The sequence below is a fragment of the Colius striatus genome, chromosome 2 (assembly GCF_028858725.1).
Source record: "Colius striatus isolate bColStr4 chromosome 2, bColStr4.1.hap1, whole genome shotgun sequence".
NCBI lineage: Eukaryota > Metazoa > Chordata > Aves > Coliiformes > Coliidae > Colius > Colius striatus.
The window spans coordinates 78,656,609-78,675,225 of NC_084760.1; the positions used below are offsets into that span (position 1 = coordinate 78,656,609).

General features: G+C 48.5%; 2 protein-coding genes across 4 annotated transcripts in view; one reads left to right on the plus strand and one right to left on the minus strand.

Moving 5' to 3' along the window:
- CMTR1 (cap methyltransferase 1) overlaps positions 1-5,101 on the plus strand; it is a 28,021-nt gene extending 22,920 nt beyond the window's left edge. The window contains exons 23-24 of one of the 2 annotated variants that reach the window (XM_061991255.1): positions 476-584; positions 2,287-5,101. In XM_061991255.1, the coding sequence (XP_061847239.1) occupies positions 476-584; positions 2,287-2,419 (242 nt within the window). In that variant the 3' untranslated portion in view covers positions 2,420-5,101. Of the gene's footprint in view, positions 1-475; positions 585-1,420; positions 1,490-2,286 lie in introns of those variants that run through there. The other variant, XM_061991256.1, reaches the window with a different exon arrangement.
- Positions 5,102-5,534: 433 nt separating this feature from the next.
- On the minus strand, positions 5,535-18,020 carry CCDC167 (coiled-coil domain containing 167). Of its 2 annotated transcripts, none has more exons than XM_061991261.1 (4): positions 17,952-18,020; positions 10,791-10,885; positions 8,521-8,573; positions 5,535-6,399 (listed from the first exon to the last, which is right to left on the minus strand). In XM_061991261.1, the coding sequence occupies exons 1-4, from the start codon at positions 17,988-17,990 to the stop codon at positions 6,296-6,298; spliced, it is 291 nt and encodes a 96-aa protein (XP_061847245.1). In that variant the 5' UTR covers positions 17,991-18,020; the 3' UTR covers positions 5,535-6,295. The 2 variants fall into 2 exon arrangements, with proteins under 2 accessions (XP_061847245.1, XP_061847244.1); XM_061991260.1 differs by lacking the exon at positions 17,952-18,020 and adding an exon at positions 17,015-17,206.
- Positions 18,021-18,617: the final 597 nt, after the last annotated feature.

Consider the following 18,617-nt stretch of genomic DNA (forward strand, 5'->3'; position numbering starts at 1 on the left):
TGACTGGTCTCCTTCCCGCTATAACTTGGTAAAAAAAAATAATGGGAGTGGTCCAGTGGCTAGAGATTGACTGTTTGCATGTAAGATAAGGTTTTGGGTGTTGATATGAGAGAGGTTTTTCTGTTGTGAGTTGATTAGCTATTGTGTGAGCAATTCCATTTATTTACGAGACCGATGACTTACTATTTCTAATGAGACAGCTTTTTTATGAAAAATTACAATTTTCCAGAGGAACAGTACATGGAAATATCCTGTTTGGAGTGTCAGCTTTTAAATGCAAGAAGGGAGTTTTCTCAGTGAATAGAGAACAGCTCAGGAAGCAGGTTGTCGTAGGGAAGAAAGGAAAAAGGAGTAAGAGAAGAATCACAATTGTTCTTACAGATTCCTCTTCCCTGCTGGTACTATAAGTGTGTTTATACTGTGCTTTTTTCCCCCCTTTCTGTTTTCTCTCTGATCCCTCTGACTCTTCTGCAAGATCCTTGGACAATGGCATACAGCAAAAACTCCAAGAGGAAATTCTTCTTCAACAAAATGACCAAGCAATCTACCTACGACCTCCCATCTGACTCCATTGCACCCTTTCAGTGAGTACAAGGCAGAGCTGAGGCTATGGAAGGGTAGCTCTGTGTGAGTTTGTCTATGTGGGTGTTTGGAAGGGAGTTCAGGGGTGCTATGCTGTGTTCTTGCAGTTGTTTGCACTGCAAGCACAGCTGGGTCACGCCAGCAGGGTGTGCTGGAGAAGCTGGCACCTTCTCAGACTTTCAGGAAACAGATGATCTGGATTCGTGGGTGTTTTCAGTTAGTCACTATGAACAGTGCACACCTTGCAACTTTGTTGTCCTGTCTGCAACAGAGTACAAGCTACTGAACCTCCCTGCACACAGGGAAATGGCCCAGCAACTGTAATTTGCTGCACCTTCCTATTTTAAGATACTTGGAAGTTGCTATTTTAAAAGTACATCCCAGTTTTTTTAGCCCAGGCTCTGGAATAAGCTCTCGCTACCTGGGAGCTGTTTAAAAAGGGGGGGGGGGGGGGAAGCAGCAGCTCTATGGGAAAGGTTGGAGTGGTTTGTTATGGGACAGTCGTTAATACTGTGGCTGCTGAACCCATCTGTATTGACTACTAGGCTAAATACTTTTAAGTAGGTCCTAAGTACAGCAAATATGAGAGCTCAGGGACGGTGGGTAGAGGTGTTCTGCACACCCTGGCCTTGGTCTCCACTGCCACTACCCAGGACTGTGCCTCTGAGCAAAAGCTGATATGAAATGGGGCTCCTGCTCTCCTGCCTTTGAATCTCCTTACCTACCTTACAGCAGTGTTCCTAAGAAGTGCTTAATCAGTGTGCTTAAGCTTTCCTTAACCAGTTAAATGTAAGATAGGGCTTAAAAAAGCAGGGTTTTTTTTCCTTCCATGTGTCAGGGTGGCTGTAGTTCTGCCTAAGTACTCTGGAGTAGGAGGAATTGGCTGAGGTGGAAGGAGCTGGTGTGAGACTGCAGAAGGGATGTGTTGTGTTGGGGTGAGTGAGTACTAATGTGTCTATAATTAGCCATTGACATGTGCTCTAGTCTCTCTGCTAATACCCCTTTGTTAGAACAGCAGCACTAAATGAGCTATGAATATTAAGTGTCAGTAATTGTACAAAACTGGAGGCTGCTGTGTCGGCAGTAATTAGTGGCTCTGTTTTCATTATGGCTGGGACTATGTTGATGCAATGAGGGAGGCCTGTGCATGATGGATGGAGCTGAGAGATGCCACTGTAGGACCAGAGCTCTGGCAGCCAAGTGAAGCTGGGTTCTTTCTCAGGAGGGGAGAGGCAGGATGATCCTGGCTGCTTTGGTACAGTGTGAAGTGCTGTTGGTTTGCAAAGCTCCATAGGACAACTACTATTGATTCTGGTAGCTTTGTGGCAAGCGATTAGATTGCTGCTGCTGCTGGAAGACTTGTCTAAATTCTTCATTAAGGCCTTTCCATTGCCTGCAATGACAGTTTCATCCTCTCGAAAACTTGAGGGGAGCTATTTTTTCCCTAATGACCTGTCTCCTTTCAGCAAATAACTGAACCTTGAGTGAAGCTAGAATTAACAAGTTTGTTTCCATGGAAATCTCTTAGGCTTGGAAGTTGAGAAGTGAATGAATGCACTGGTCTTTTCCTAAGGCACCTCTTAGGAACCTCTCCCTGTGGCTCCCATTGCAAGGGCAGCTGTCTCTGTAGTGGCAAGGATAATGGTGTTTTCCTTCCTCACCCCTCCCCTGCCAAACTAATCTTGCTCTCCTGCTTGCCCACAGCGTCTGCCATTACAGCCGCCTCTTCTGGGAGTGGGAGGAAGGTGTCAAGGTTCACGACTCTCAGAAAAGGCAAGATCCAGAGAAGCTATCAAAGGAGGACGTCCTGTCTTTCATCCAAGCCCACTATCCCTAACCCTGCTCTCTTGAGGGGTGCAGGGGGGAGACTGAGCCCAGCTTGGATTCTTCAGGGACTGATGAGACTGGGGAGGCTCCACAGCTTCTATCCTTGTCTTCTCCAGAGCTGATTTCCCAGAGGTGCTGGAACCAGCAGGTGGTATGCAGAAGGCACAGGATGAGGCCCTGCCTTGGCAGCATATATAAGCATATGGCCTGGGTGGTGTTGCTGCTGGAGCACGGTGACTCCTGGAGCCAAGGCCTAACACCCTTCTGTCCTGGCCTGCTGCATGCCTGAGGCCAAGGGGCCAGCAGCTCTCATTCAAATGTTCAGCGAGGGCTGTGGACCTCTGTGTGCATCAGAACTCTCTGGGCTTGTGCTTCCCTGGCAGTGTGGGAGGAGCAGAGCTGTGTTGGTGGCAGAGCTGGGCAGCAGCTCACTGAGGCTGCCTGCATCATGGCTGTACCAGCTGTCTCCTTGCCCTTGGCCAAGGCCTACGCTACCCAGCAGAGTGTGTTCACTCATTGAGGAATGCTGGCTTTAGGATGCAAGTGTGTGTTCTTGTTTCCATCTTCAACACTTCTGCTTATCAAGGCACTTGGCTGACCACTGGCAATTCCTATGTGATGATATCCTGTTGGACAAAGGCTAACACAGGTGATGAGTAGAGTTCCTGGCACAGATTTGATGTGCCTGGTGCCAGGCCTTTCTCAGACCTCTGTGACAAGGATTTTTCCCCTTTCCAGGTCCTGAGCCACAGCCTGAGGTTAGTTTGTGAATGTGTGTATGCCTCCCAGTACCCTGAGGCCAGGGTGTTGGGTTTCTTGGTACTCGACATTATTGCCCAGATCTTCAGGGAGTAAAGGGGATGTGGGGAGGCCTTTGGAGGAAATGATGGGAACGTCTGACAGGGCTTCAGTGACAACAGGTCTTGACTTTGACAATGTTAGTTAATCAGAAGAAATCCTGTCGCCTGACTGTACTCACAGGAAAGATTACCAGATTTTCCTTTTTAAATGTCAGAGTGGGCTCTGAAACTCTCCTGTATTTCATTTGGCCCTGGAGCTGCATTGGGGGTGAAGGCACAGGGCAGGGAAACTCTCAGCATGGTATTTGTGTGTTGACAGACTTCTCCATGCACTTCTGTGCTGGGCTCAAAGTTGTCTTCTGTTGCATGTTTTACCTTCACTTCTGGCTTCCATGGCACGTTTGCCAGGTCTTCCACATAAATCGGACGATAACACACAGTTGACTGCTTTAGGCCAAGAAGTAAAATTACTTTTGTTCTTGGCTTGTTTTTAAACACAGATTGGCAGTAGGGAGGAAACTATTTAGGAGTTGTCTGAACTGTGCCTTAAAGAAAGCTATAGTTCTAGAATCTGTAGCAGTTGTTTAGATTCTTCCTTCCTTCTCTCCACACCTGTATGTATGATTTGAACAAGCTGTATGTAGCAAGGCGTGGAAATTGTCACTTGTAGGTGCAGAGTGCCCTGCACCCCATCTGAAGAAGCCAGGAGGAGGATGGCATGTTGTAGAAGTCCTCTTCTGCCCTCTACGAATGATATCCTATGAGCAGGCTGTGCTCACTGAGCTTGGAGCACTTCCATGTCCTCATGAGCAAATTGTCTCCATCTAGTATTAATTCTCTAGGATTTGGTGTAAATGAAGTTAGGAGCCACAACCCCTTGCAGCAGAGGCAATCATCACTGCAGCACGGCAGCGCTGGTGAAGGAGCCACACAGGCCTCAGCATGGTCAGTGTTGGCGGCCCCTGAAGAGCCCAAGCAGGGGAGTGGCTTGAGGTCAGCTGGCAACTAGGTAGCCCCTACTATCCTGCAGGGAAGCTGTTCTGTTTCTTCTCAAGCTCTGGCCAAAGGTATAGTGGGTCAAAGCTTTTTTTTCCACTTGGGTGATTATTAGGCCCCAACCACGGTGAGGCCTACCACAGCAGCTGAAGGACTGACATGCTGTTAACGCATCCCCTTGCTGACCTGTAGACCTGCTCTGCTCTCAAGCATCGGCAAAACATGTCTGAAAGACATGGTGGCCCTCCTCCCCCACCCCCAAAGAGCAAGAGGCCTACCACTGGCAGTTGTTTTGGCGAAGGCACTTCAATGAGGGACAAGGAGGAATCTCCCAGTGGACAGTTTCCAGGCCTGTGTGCAGTTGGCTTTTCACACCAACCAATAATGTGAGTTCTGGTGCTTCTTGGGCCTGCCAGTTCTGCTGCTCCCTCGGCCAGGCTCCTTGGGGAAGTGGTGTGCCCTCCACTGAGGGCCTTGGTGTCCTGCAGGCTGGCAGGCACAAAGGTGAGTAGAAGGAAGTACCCTGGGATGAGCATAGGCCTCTGAGGGTGCAATAAAACCTGGCTAGCATGCAGGCTGTCTTTTATGAAGATACTGTCCGCTTACCCAGTTGCCTCCAGCTCCTCCCCTCCCAATTTTAATTTGCTTTTATTTTTATTTTTGATGCACTGAACCTTGACTGACTCCCCCTTGGAGAAGCCAAGCGTGAGCCTCCATGTTGCTTGCTTCCCTGCTGCAAGGTGAATGCAGAGGACTCTGTTGGGAAGGGGGGTGAGGGAGGGAGTGTTTCTGTACATTTAATTGCACAGTGTACAGTTATGAAGCCATGTATCATCTTGTGTTGGCTTCTTTGTGTTCAACAGCTCTGGTACCAATACAGCCCCTTTAGCTCACAACTGTGCTCATTTACTTTGCTTCCCACAAATTTCTAGCCAGCAGTGTGTGTTAGTGTGGAGACAGAGAAATGCCTTGCACAGTTCAATTTCTAAAGCAGAGCCCTTTAAAAGGCTTTCCTCGCAAGTTAGAGCACACTGAGGGCTACCTAGTATATGTCATGGCCTCAGATGGAGAGGGGACTAGAGGGGATAGTCTCCAGCACTCCCCTCCAGCATGCTAGGCTGCTTTTCCACTCTAAGGAAGCAAATGCTCATGGAGATTCTAGGCCACACAAGAGTAGTAACTCTGCAGTGAGACCTGTCTGAGCAGGGTTAAGTGCCTAAGCCAGTCAAGGCTTACTGTGCTGCACTGTGTGCCAGCAGGGAGAGGGCGGGATGTCGGCAAAGCAGTGGCTGAGAGGCTGCTACACAATGGGGGAAAAATTAAAAATGGGAAGGTACAAGGTCTATTTATTTTATTGAAAGCCCTGCAGAAGCACTTCCAGCCCAGGGAGTTGAGAGTAAGTTGTCTTTTGCAAGTGGTGACTCAGAGGCGCAAAATGGCTACCAAGCTCTGCTGCACCTGAGGGGTATGTAGATCTCAAAGCCCAAGCACCCAGAGCCAAAGTTGGATGCTACTTGCATGCAGAAAAGAGATACCTACCTCCCCTCTAGTTTTGGGGAGCAGAGTTCCTTTGGTCCTGTAAATCAGTGGGGAGGAGGAAACATTTTTATTTAGCTCAGCTCTGGGAACCCATGGAGCTTTTAGGTCACAATACCCAAGTTGTTATTTGATTCAAAGAGCTTAGTGTCCCTTCAGCTTATGGCCGAGTCCCAGGAACCAAGAAGAGGGTAAGTATTCTGACTGGGCTGGGCAGAGAGCGTGGGGCCGTCCTTGTTTCCTCCTGATGAGGCAGAAGGTATTGCCTTCCTGCAGCAGGCTGGGTGGTCTTGAGCAGGTTCTGAGTAGGAGAGCACCACCTTGAGCTCTGCCTGACCTCATTTCCAACTGCAAGTGTGCTGTGAGTTCTGGTTTGTCTCCTGTCCCACTCAGTTCTCAAAGGAAAAAAATCTTTCCTACAACGAGGCTTGGAGAGGACAAACACATGTGAAATGCTGATCCTCATCCTTGAGGGAGGCACAGTGGAGAGAAGAGGAAGAGCTCCTCGCTTGCAGCAGAGTCATTTGGTCAGCAGAGAGAATTCTTGAGTGCAATCACATTGTCCAGCAGGTGTAAATAAGAGCAATCAGCAACCCCATGGCCACAGCAAGGGCAGCATTCTTTCGGTTTTCCTTTCGAAGCACACGAAGCTCTTTCTCTGGGAAACAAACAAAAGCCTGGTCTGTGAATGTTCTTTGTGTTGCAGCTCCCTCTCCATTCAAAACTGCCTGAGAAGCACAATGCTACTTCTGCCACAGGCAACTCTTTCAAGAGGAGTATGTAAAGCTGCCCATTGTCAAGTGTGCTGAACAAGAAGTACACTAGTAGGCACCCTTTCATTTGCTAACTCTCAGCCTGATGATCTCAGTGGCTGTGCTTGGGACTACTTCAGTGCCAGATCCCTTCTTGTTTGCAGATTACTTTGATCTGGGGACCCTACTGAGGACAGAACAGGTCATTAGAGTAATTGCTTGTTCCCTAAAAGAATGAAGAAGAAAGGGCAGTGAGCTATTTCTACCATCTTCTAGATGTAACAGCCTGGTACCTTTTCCTAATGCTTAAGTTTACCTCAATGCAACTGCAGCCACCTTTTAATGTTGCAGAATCTGGGTTTCCCTGTGTACCATAAGGATCTGACTGCAGAACAGGTCTGAACCTGAACACTGATTCTGGTAGGGTCTGCAGCTCTTTTAGAGACAGGTCACTCTCCTTGGCCCTGGTTTACAAAAGAATAAACACAGATGCAGAAGAGGAAGAAAGTGGCCACAAAAGGTATGGAGTCCTACTGATCTCCACTTCTGTTCCCTTTACCAAAGAGGAGAACCCCATTCTCACAAGTTCTGTTACATGAGACTTTGCTGATGGTAGAGCCAACAAGGGAAGCCTACAGCATTACACCTTGTCCTGCAAAATAATTACAGCTGTTTGGCTGTGGCAGGCTGGCTGCAGACTGTCTCCAGCATGAGAATGCTCTCACTGCTGAATTCAGCTGCAGTGATTGCACAGGTACTGCCTCTACTATTTGCACCAGCAGCCTCCAGCGGGAATGCCCTGGTGCTCCAGGTTCCCAAACTGGTGTTGGTATCAAAAGAGGCTTTTAGCTGCTCTTTCTCGCCCCACTCTTCACATCTTACATGCATTCTGAGAGTAAACTGCTTGATTCTGCAAGGCTAGAGAGGAGATGGTGGTGGCAGGTCCAATCACTTCAAACGCAGCAGTGCCAGCTTAAACCCATGGAGCAATGCCAGTGTCAGCAACTGCAGTTCATGGCCTCGAATGGGTCAGTTGGAATAAGCAGAGACTTCATCAGAGGCCGTAGCAGTGATCCAAAAAGCCCATGTGCACAATCACTGTTTTCCCCCTGGAGGAACAGTTGTCACCTTTAGGTGAGGCTGTTGCTGCTGGCAGTGATGACTGACTGCTGGTAAAAAGGTGGCAGCCATGTGTAGAGTCTGATGCCATCTCTAGTGGTAGGCCCTTAGGGAACAGCTTCAAGTCTCTTTAAAATAACCATTAGTCTTCTGGAAACAGTCACGGAATCATACTCATACTCTCTGGGACTAAAAGAACACATGTGCTTTTTTCTAGCCCCTGTGTGAGCTCTGGTGCTTGCACTGCTGCAGGGTGCTGCCAAGCAGTTAACATGCTGATCGACACCAGAAGCCTGAAGACACGCAAAGCGGCATCCCTAACAGCATGGAAGGGCTGTCAAGCGTGCTGTAGCTCAGAGGGACTCTCACTTTAGCTGTCCACAGGAGGACTTGCAGCAGGAAACACTCCCGCTCTCTGGAATTGCAGGGAGCACATGAGTGTGAATCCCTACACTCGTGTGCTCAACAGCCCCAGAAACCGATGCAGTGAAAACCTTCCCCAAGGGAAGCATATACTTTGCTACACTCCAACTAGCACTTGCCAGCTTGCTTAGCAAGCCTCTGTTAAATAGAGGAGAAAAAAAACCAACCCAAGGAATGTTAAAAGCCAGCAGATGGACTTGAGCTAAGATTAGCGAAGCCTGGGAATCTGGGGTGTGTGAAAGGGCCATCTTTCCCCCCTCATTAGCTGATGCTTATTTTTTTTTTTGCCATGATAGCACAGCTCAAGAGGGAGGATCCAGACTCCTATTATAATACGCTGACTAGATTTCCCCTCAGTCTAGCTCCCTTTGGTTGAACCTAAATTCAAAGGCAGAAGTCAGAGGTGACGGAAGCTTGAAGACAAAGCTAAGCTGCAGCACTGATCCCATCCAGCCCAGAGGGACCATTTTTAATGAAGCTCTTACCATAGTTGTCAGCTTTGGTCATTAGTAAGTTTCTCTCTCTCTCCAGTGACTTTCTGTAATGAGAAGAGGAGTTCATTACCTGCAAGGCACAACACAGCCTATTTCTTTGCTTATATGATGGAAGAGAGACTGTCCCACTCCCAGGGATATCTGCTCACAGAGTGAGTCCCTCGCCCTTTACTTGTGGAGAGGTGACAGTTTAGAAGCCCCTAGCTGTGCAAGAGAAGAGATAACTACAGTTTTAGATTATTTTTTCTTTCTCCCAAAGTTTCACATCTCTCCTTTTGGAACAGTGATGGGGCAGGGTCCCTACATGGTCTCTGCAGGATCCTGCCCCTCCAGCACATCTGCCTTAGTGCTGGAACACTTAATTCTTCTCACCAGTTGAACCTGGGATCCCTTTGTCAGAGGTATCCAATTTTCACGAATTAGGCAACTCAAGAAAGCAAGCTGAATCCAAGCCCAGTAACAACCAGTTAAACAACCTGTTCTTACAAGAGAAGACTCAGGATACTAACAACAAAGAGTAAGTCAGGCGAAGTGTCTTAAACTGCACAAGATGATTAATTAATAGACAGTTTAAAATATAAATGCAAACCAAACTGCCTGAAAGCAGCAGGGTTTCCATGACGGCAGTGAGGACGGGTCACTCCTTTCAGGCTGTGTGCATATAAACAAACATGCACTACCAAATTATCTCCTGGTTCAGAGCAGGCAGGAAGTGTAACAGGGTTTGTTGTTCCCCTTGGGGCAGAGCAAGAACCTGTAGCAGGAAAGAGATCCAAATCTCTCTGTACAGCTAGGGAGGGCAAGAAAGTGAGCTGCAGCAGCAGGAGGGGAAAGGGCTCTTAGAGGCGACGTGGGGTGCAGCCAGGAGGAAGCCAGAAGACATGACTGAGCTGCTACTTACAGACTTGCCTTGTGAAGATAGTCAAGGGAAGAGGCTTTGAGTATGAGACATGAAGAAACCATGACAACTGAACTTCAAAATGGGAAAGCCGAGCTCTCCTTTGTGTACTACTCACTGAATCAATAGTTTTGATGATAGTATCTTCCTCCAGGACTTCTCAAATGGTCTGGATACAAGCAACAGAGTATCTGTTTCCATCTCCACACAAGTTGTAAAATTCAGAAAAAGCCCCAGCAATCCCTACTCCTAATGCTTTGCTCTAAGCCCTGCACTTCAGAGAAACCATACAGATACATTCCATCCTGTCAAGTTACCACTACTGTAGGTTTGGCTGTTGGCCACCTAAGTACTAGATAAAGAATACAGACAGTAAACAAGAGAAGAATTTAGGCTTAGAAAAGGGCTAGAGGAGCGGCTAGACAGATGAGGGACAGGAGGAGATAGCACCTGGTCCAAATATGGGTGGGGATATGAAATCCCAGTAAGATGGGAAGGATGCAGAGGAGGAAAGAAGGAGTTAGGCTGAGGCTGATCAGTATCAGGCTGTGGAGATGTCACTGCTGCTAGGGTAATTTCTAACTGGGTTCTGTAGGACAGTACTGTAGAGCAGACACCACGAGCAAGCAACAGGACCGCTCTGGGCCTATGACTGAGCTTCTCAGCTTTTATTTAGTAAGGAGCAGAACAGCAGGATGCTTGTGATTGAAACAATGTCCTCAAGCAGAGGGATTTAGGAATCATCTGGGAGATCTCTTGCTTCACACTCTAGAGAAACAGCAGGTTCTACCTATGTCTGCTACAAAATCCATGTAAAAGTCCTTGCTCAAGTCCCAGCTCTAGAAGCCTACAGTCATCTCTTCTGTCAGTGACAGACTTCAGAATTGTCCCTCTTCCTTTTCCCAAGGAAAGACTGCATCACTGCATCCCTACCCTACATCCACACATGTCTGCAACACAGGCACAGGTAATTTCCCTCAGCTCCTTTTGCAGTAGGAGTTGCTGCACATCTGCCCCGACTGAACTTGGGCAGCTTCAGCAAGACCTGAGTAGCAGCATGCAGTGAGCCTTTGCTAGACTCATACAGCTGTTTGCCAGCCAGCCAGGAGGCAGCTCTGCAAATGAACTGCCAAGTTTTGGGCACTGCTTGGCTGGTTGGAGAGTGAGGTTGTTGATAAGAGCGCTCTCCATGTATCAATGAACTTCTCACCCTAGCAAGGAAGCTCCAAGCTGGGGGAACAGAGTCCTGTCATAGGGAACCACACACTCTCATCCTTTCAAGAACCCCTGCTCAGTGCCACAGCAGGATGAGGGCCAGCAGCAGTGCAGAGCCACAGCTGTGACAGGAGGCGGTTAGCAATACCTTCCTTCAGGGCTGAGTTGCTCCCTGCGCAGTTTCCGATCCACCTCCTCCATGCTCTGTCTGCAACGTGCCAGCTTCTCCTCCAGTCCATCGATCTGAAAAACACCACACCAGTCACATTTCTTCTCTCAGCTAACATGGATCCACATCCACTCAGATGGAAAGAGTGGCAGCTCTGCAGCTTCACCTCCTTCCTCCCCAAATGAAGGGAGGAACAGCCCCAGCTCTGTGCAGCACCAAGAGCCTGTTGCCTCCCAGATCAGCATGTGTCACAGCCCAGGCAGGTGTGACATTAACCCCAGACAGAGCCACTCCAGCTCTAATGCTCTCACATGTGTGGCTGGTGACCAGCACTGTTTTGCTAAGATCTCCTCCTCTTCCAGCCTGTTGTGGTTTCTTTGTTTGTGGCTCCACAAGCAAAGATGTGATCTAAGGCATCTTTGTGCAATTAAAAGAGGATAAAATGATAGAGACTGGCCTTGGCCAAAGCTGGAGGGACAAGGTCTTGATTTAGTGCTGTGAAGAGACACGTTCATAGGACATGACTACAAAGCACCCTCAGCAGTCTGCCTGGGTGAAGAGGGGACAAATGGGAACACTGATACTATCTCTTTTACCCAAGTAAATCTACAACAGCAGTCTGCACAGTTTGCTCAAGAGAGCTTTCACCGCTGCCTTCACACCTTTGACCCACACCAAGTTTTGCCAGGAACATGTTCCCATGTGCACAACCACTGGTCATCTCCTGTGTCTCCTTGTCAGGTTTTCCAGGTTTGCCACTCTCTCTCATATCTTCCTGCAGAGGGGAGTAAGTGTGGCAAAGTACAGGAGAGTTGATCTACTTGTGTGGAAATGGACTGCCTAGGGGGGAATCCTACCCATGTCTTCTGGGAATCATTCCTCTTCTCGGCCCAACAGCCAGAGCATAGATATCTTTAGAAAAAACTCTTTGTCTTTCAGGCTTGCTTCCAGTTGAAAGCAGTGGGATTAAACAGATAATATGAACACAACATCCTAGCCTGAAAGAAAACTGCCTCGGTGCCCTGAGGTGGCAACAACCTCTCTTTTTAGCTACTTAGCACAAGACTCCTGCTGTGCCTGGTTCTCCAAGCAAGGCCAAGGCCAGCTAGATGGCTGGCATTAAGGCCTCTCTGTGGCAGGAGGCTTCACAAACCAGAACCAAAGTGTCAGCACAGTCCTGAGCAAAGAACTAGGGTGGAATGAGACAATAGCTTCCTGGACATCAGCCTCAGAAGTGGCCCAGATCATAAATACTCCCAGAAACAGTGATATGGGAAATAAAATCAAACGTAGTGATGCCCAATTATTGCTGCTTTGGATCAGCTCTGTCCTGGGCTCATTAGCAATCTCACACCTTCTGCTCAGGAAAGGCAGGCAACCGTTACAAACAAGCAGGAGGGGAGAAGAGGCCTGACGTATAACAGGAAGAACAAAGCTGACTGTGAAAAGCAGTTCAGCCAGTCAGCTGAAGCATCCCACTGCAGGCAGCACAGTAGAGCTGGGGAGTGGGCTGCATGTTACAAGGCTCAAATAAATCTTTGCATCTTGCCAATTTCAAAGGCCCTTGTTTTTAGGCAACTCTACCAGGGCTGCTAAGATGCCAAACTCCGCAGAGGCACAGCTTCCCCGGAGCCTGAGGGGAGCACCAAGGCACATCACCTGATCCCAGAGCACAGGGACTGCCCTTCCCTGTTTGGCAATGCTCAGGCTTGCCTCCATAGGAAGATGGATATTTTTGAACCACATCAGCTGAAAATGCATTTGGTCAGGGGAGAAGTAATTGTCTGCCTCCACATCAGCCAGTTAAGAATGCTAACCCCAGCTGCTCTTCGCTGTCATCCACTACAGCTCAGTCAGAGAGTCTCCCAATCTGCTTCAAGGACAACCAAAGGCTTCACCCAAGTCAGCTCTGACCATGCTTATCAGCAAGTTAATTTCACAGCAGAGTGGAGTGGAGGTGGGGCCTCCATCCAGCCCAATTTAAGAAGGACCATCTCCCTCTCCAGTTCCTACCACTTGCAAATGATCGTCTCTGCTCCCTTATCTATTCGAAGTTCTCACCTACACACATAGCAAGAAGCACTTCAGCATGTGGTACCTGGCTCCTCCTTAGCCAGTAAACTTACTACAATGCACCACGCCTTCTATGGAAACCTGATTAAGAATCCTATTAAATACCACAAGAGCTTTGGTTGGGCACTGGCCAACCCCACCACTAAATTACCCACATCCCTGCACTCCCTACACTCTCCTCCAGAACAGCTCCCCCTGCTCAGCTTGCAGTTGCTCTCACTAGTATATTCTCTGCCTATACTTCTGTCATTTCACGAGACATAACAAGAGGATATTCTGCCCAACTCTGTCAATGCTTTTACTTTCTGCTGACTAAAAATCTCCAGATTCCACATCATACTTTAAAAGTTTCAATGGGGTTTTACTGCTCTTAAATCAAAACCAAAGTTTGGGTCCCCTGCTGGAGAGCAATAATTTGCTAATAAACCACATGCCCGAGAACTGCACCATCAGCTTTGCTGAGCTGGAGGCACAAGGGATGGAAAATAATGATAATAAAACAAAAGCAAAGGCAAGGAAGGAGGAACAGGCTGCTGAACAAAATACTTTTCCTCCAGAATCTGTTTTTTTTCTTCAGGCTAGTCTGGGGCATTAAGAGTTGTAAGGAAATACGAGAGTGAAGATTCCCAGACACTATCCATTTCCTGTGCCTCCTTTCCCTGTATATAAATTAGGATGGTACTATCTGCCTCCTGGAGGTGGCTCATTTCTGCAAGGAGTCTCAGACACTGACCCAAACGATGTGCTGAGCACTGTTTTGCTATATAAGTGCCACTGCTTCACTTGGGATTTGGGATCTCTTCCTGCAACTAGGAGTCTCTCAGCAGCTCAGCTATCCACGTCACTCTTCACTGTAGGTCAAAGACAAGAGAGAAATAGAAAATAAGCACAGCGAAAAATCAGAGCAATGCCTGGGAATTACTGATTACTCTCTGGGCTGCTGAAGAAACTCCCAGGGGGCCTGTAGCCTGTAAAGCACAAGAAAACCTGTAGAGCTCTGGCATAATTCCCTGCAGCAGCTCTCCAGGAGAGCAATCCTAGAAGCTGGTGCACACCCGAGCTTGTAGTGGACCGAAAGCTTTCTCTCCTACTAACTGCTACATGAGGAGGTCAGTTGGGGTGTGTACCTAGGCCTACTGGAGGCCTACATGAAAGCAAAGAGCCAAGCTCACTAGGCTGATCTATCACTGCACTTCTCACCGGCTCATCTTTCTAGTGGCAAGCTCAGCACGGTGGCTTAGGAATTGCAAAGATGAACCCTTGCACCTTTTGTTTCTCCCTTCCACAAAGAGGATCCTTTGGAACAGAGCTGAAGTGCAGCACGCTGCAAGCTCAGTTGACAGCTCCTCAGGTTCATGCAGCCTGTAGCAGGGACACTATTTTTAAGTAGACTCCATTAAAAGAGGCAAGTGAAACAGGCGCTTCACATCCAGGCAGCGGCTGGGGGCACACAGAGCTGCCCTTCTGCTCCTCAAGAGCCACTCCTGAAAGTCAAGGCCCAGCAGCTTTGGATGCACACAGGGATCTAAGACCAGATGCCTTCCTTGCTCCACAAGGTATGAAAAAGCACTGAGCCATTTCTGTTGAATTCTGGCAACACTTGCTCGCAATCTGGAGACCTTTTTAAACCAGAGAGACCTGGAGTGGATTTCAATCCAAACCGACTTAACATGCTTGTTACAAATCTCATTTGTTGGGACCTTCTTGAGCAGAGAGCCTCAAACGGCTCACATAAAAGCAGAGACAAAGACAGTTGAAAAAAAGCAGCAGCTCGGCTTACAGAGTTGAGCTGAATCCCTTTTAATACATTTTGTAATGAATTAATAAAAGCTTTCTTTCCAGCAGAAAGGCTAAAAGCACTGTTCAAGAACTGGCATCCACCCTCTGCTTTTATGAATTCCCTAATTAAGATACTGGCAAAGAGCCATATCACACATACGTCGACATCCAACAGCGTTAGCTAATGAGGTTTTCGTCTTCTGACCCTCATAAAACAGATCAAAGCCAACCGAAGAGGTGGGGGCAAAGAAAAAAATCCCCTTCCCTGAGCAGTCTTCTTGTGCCTTGTCACCTGACACACACTTGAGCCATTCTTTTCACAGAAGAATTAGTGGTTCCCGCACCCAGAAATTTGGCTGGATTATTAAAATCAGTCCAGCAGAGGTGAGTTTTGCTTAAATTCAAACATTAACTTGCGGTTCATGGACACACTTCCATTTTCACCACATTCTTGGAGCCATTTTGCACGCTGGCAAATCATTTTGCGGATGGCTGTGCCCACAGCGTGCTTGGAAGTATTTACCAGGCAAAGCTATACACAATAGAGGATGATTCACCAGCAAAGTCTAAGAAAAATCCTGCAGATCAACCTTCTGTCTTGGTAAAGGAAAAAGGGCTGGATCCTACCTGTGTCTCTGCCAGCCTTGCAGAGACTATCCAGTCAGTCAGCCCCCCTGTCTAAGCTCAGAGCGGTGGCTCAGAAGCAGGACAGCACACAGAAGTGAGCACATGGCACCACCCACAGCTTTTGAAATCCCACAAGAACAGCTCTCCTGAGTACAGGCAACATTGGCCTTTTCCCTGTTATCCTCTTAGGCAGACACGGAGCAGCCCCTGTCTGAAGCAGTAACACACGTTACAATGCTTTCTCCAAACACGTACTTGACATTTTGCAGCTGAGGCACTGCCTGAGCACAAGGTGTTCTCTTTTCATTTAATAGCCCCAATTTTTGCTCCATGAACTTTTTTTTTTTTCAGTTCTTGTCTGAGCCACAAGTATATTTTGAAGTGGTACAACATCTTCTGGCAACGAGTTACACAACACAGCCTCAGGTTACAGGAAGAACTCACCCCTCCTGTTTGTTCTGAGCTTGTCAGCTGCTAGTTTTGTTTGATAGCCCTAATTTTGTATTGACAGTAAACAATCATTCTTTGTTTAAAGTCACAAATTGCTTGCAGAGGATACAGACCTATATAATGGGTCCCCTTGCAGTCATGGTTTTAAGCTTTAAAGGACCTGGTATGCTTATTTGTTTATTTCATAGACGTTTTCCTCACCCTTGACGCTCTCTTAAGGTCATTTCCTTCTCCTGGTTTTGCTACAAGATGGACCACTCTTCCCAGTTATGTTTTTCCTGATAAGCTTCCTCAAGAAAGTTCTGGGCAGTTTGGCATTGCCAACAGGGATGCCTGTTGAAAGCCTACAGAGCTATAAGAAAGGAGAACGGACTCAAGTTTAAACCACAACATGATGGAGCCACATTTATATCAGTTTAAATCAGGTTATATCAATTACACCTGCAATTTCTAAGTGCAAGCTAATCTGATAAGTGTCCATATAGAAAATTGCATTCATTTAGCATCATGACTTCAGTTAAACAAGCATGACTCTGCCTAGATTAGGCCTTTCAAAGCTAGCCATGCATCATGTCATATTAAGACTCATTTGGAAAGTTTTCTTTACAATCATAACCGCTCAGAAGCTAATACTGAAACAAATAAAAGTTTAAATTATGAAATCAATAACTTGGTTGTCATGCGTTCAGACACCTGAAACACAGCCTTCTCTTAAGGCTTAAAGGGATTTTGTCTTCCTAACTTCTGTTCAGTACCTTTCTCATCACTGCAAGGTGAGAAGGATTTTATCTTCTAGTTTTATCTTTACGCTGAGAGATTAAGTAGTTCTACAGCCTTTTCAAAAGTAGTGTGTTCTATCACAACTACTTTTAAAAACATAAAATCTAAAGTTACCAGAGGTCCCCAAACACTTTCCAAGAATTTTCTGTGGCAGCTAAAATCACTCCCTTTTTATTGTGTGACTCATAGGACCTGGCTCACCCTTTCTACCACTTCTTTTTTCATAAGGTAGACCCTACCATTTCAGCTCATGTTTCAACCATGTCACATCTCAACCAACCACCAAAACTTCATTATTTCAACTCTCCCCGCTGAGGTCACTGAGAAGAAGCCTGGACAGTCAGCATGGTCCCCACTGGACTCCTTTTGGTTGCTGTATTTGGGTGAGAGTGCCCAGAAATGTCCATTTCTCCACTGAAAGCCTAACTAGACGAAACAGACCAGAAAACTACTAGAAACTGAACTCTCAATCACTGACACAGCAGGGCACTCACCTTTAAATTCCTGGCTGATGAAGCATCTATGACAAGCCCCCAAGTCCTTCCTCTGGCCTTTCTACCCTGGCTATCTTGGTCTGTTGTGTGTATGCTCATCTGGAAGACTTCAGGACAGAGAGATGACCAGTGAGACTCACTGGATTGATTCTGCCCTACTGCAGGCATTTGTCAGGAAGGTTCAGGCATTTGCTGTCCCCAGTGTATCCACAACCCACAAGTTTGAACTGTGGGCTCAACACTGCCTCCTCTTCCATGGTAGTCCAGACGGGGGGGGGCAGGGGGGGAGGGGGGGGCGGAGTCAGAATGAAAGGTGCTTCAGAGCGACCTTATCAGCTTGTTAATACAAATATAAGGCTTAAATAAGGCTTACCTACAGCCCTCCCACTGCTCAGATTACAGAACACCCAAGCATGACAACAGAAAGCCAGCTTTAGATGGAAGCTATGCTATCAAACTCCACTATTTTCCCCTTCTCCTTGCTGTGACTTACAGGCCCTCATGTGCTGGTTTTTCACCCATCTCCTCAAAAGCAGGTGCCCGTGCTCAGCTGACTTCCACTGCCTCACACCCAGGCTGGGCTTCACACAGATCTGCTGGCTAGGAGCAAGAGCTTGCAGCAACCCCCTGCCACGGGCAAACGCACCTACTGCCCCTTAACCTGGCTCAGAGGCTCAGCAGGAGCAAGGGCACCACGAACCATTGCCCTGAGGCCTCGGACGGAGGGCTGGGGCCCTCCCGCCTCAGCCTCCTCTGCTGACGTCGCACATGAAGATGGCGGCCGGCTGCGGCCCGGCACAGCGCAGCCTGCTCGGAGCGGTGGCTCCGACCCCTGCGGTCCCAGCCCTCCTCGCCACTCACCGCTCTCCAAGAGAGCGGCGGCAGCCGCCGTGCCCCCGTCAAAGCCGACCATACCCCTCGCCGCCACTGCCCTCACCTCCCGGGCCACGCTCAGCCCCTCTCGCCTCCGGCCCATGGTCCCCAGCCCGGCCGTGCCCGCGCCTGCGCTCGCTGCCGCTCTGTGCCACCGCCCAAGCGCGGCCACGTCCGCACCGCCGCCGCCACCTTGGTGAGGGGCTGCGCTATGGGGCGGCCGCCATCTTGGTGAGGGCGCTGCTGCCCGGCGCCTTTCGGTGGGAGTGCTCGGGGATGGTGGCGGATCTGGCCGTGTGGCGCCGTATTGGCGTAGTTAGAAGACAGCCGAGGACGTAGAGCAGGGCGGCTCATGGCAGTGTGAGCGGTGCCTGCCGCTTTGTGCCAGTGCTGCCCTCTCCAGTGGCAGCAGATGAAGGATGGTTGGGGAAGGATGAGGAGGCCAGGAGGCTGCATGTTACCTCTTGGTCCTTCTTAGGCCTGCCTTGTCTTGCCTCTTCACCCCTCAGAGACCCCTTCTCCCTCAGGGGAAGCATGGGCAGGGGCCTGCAGTGTGCTCCTGACTGGACATGCCTTCTGGGTCTGCTGGGGAAAATCCAGACTAATGAGTTGGTTTTCCCCCAATAGCAGCCAGCTCCATCTTGCTTCTGCTTCTTGCATCTGCACTGCTCAGGCCCCTCCAGCCCGGTCCTTGTATTGCTAGGGGTTAGGGCTCTCCTAGGAAGAAGGG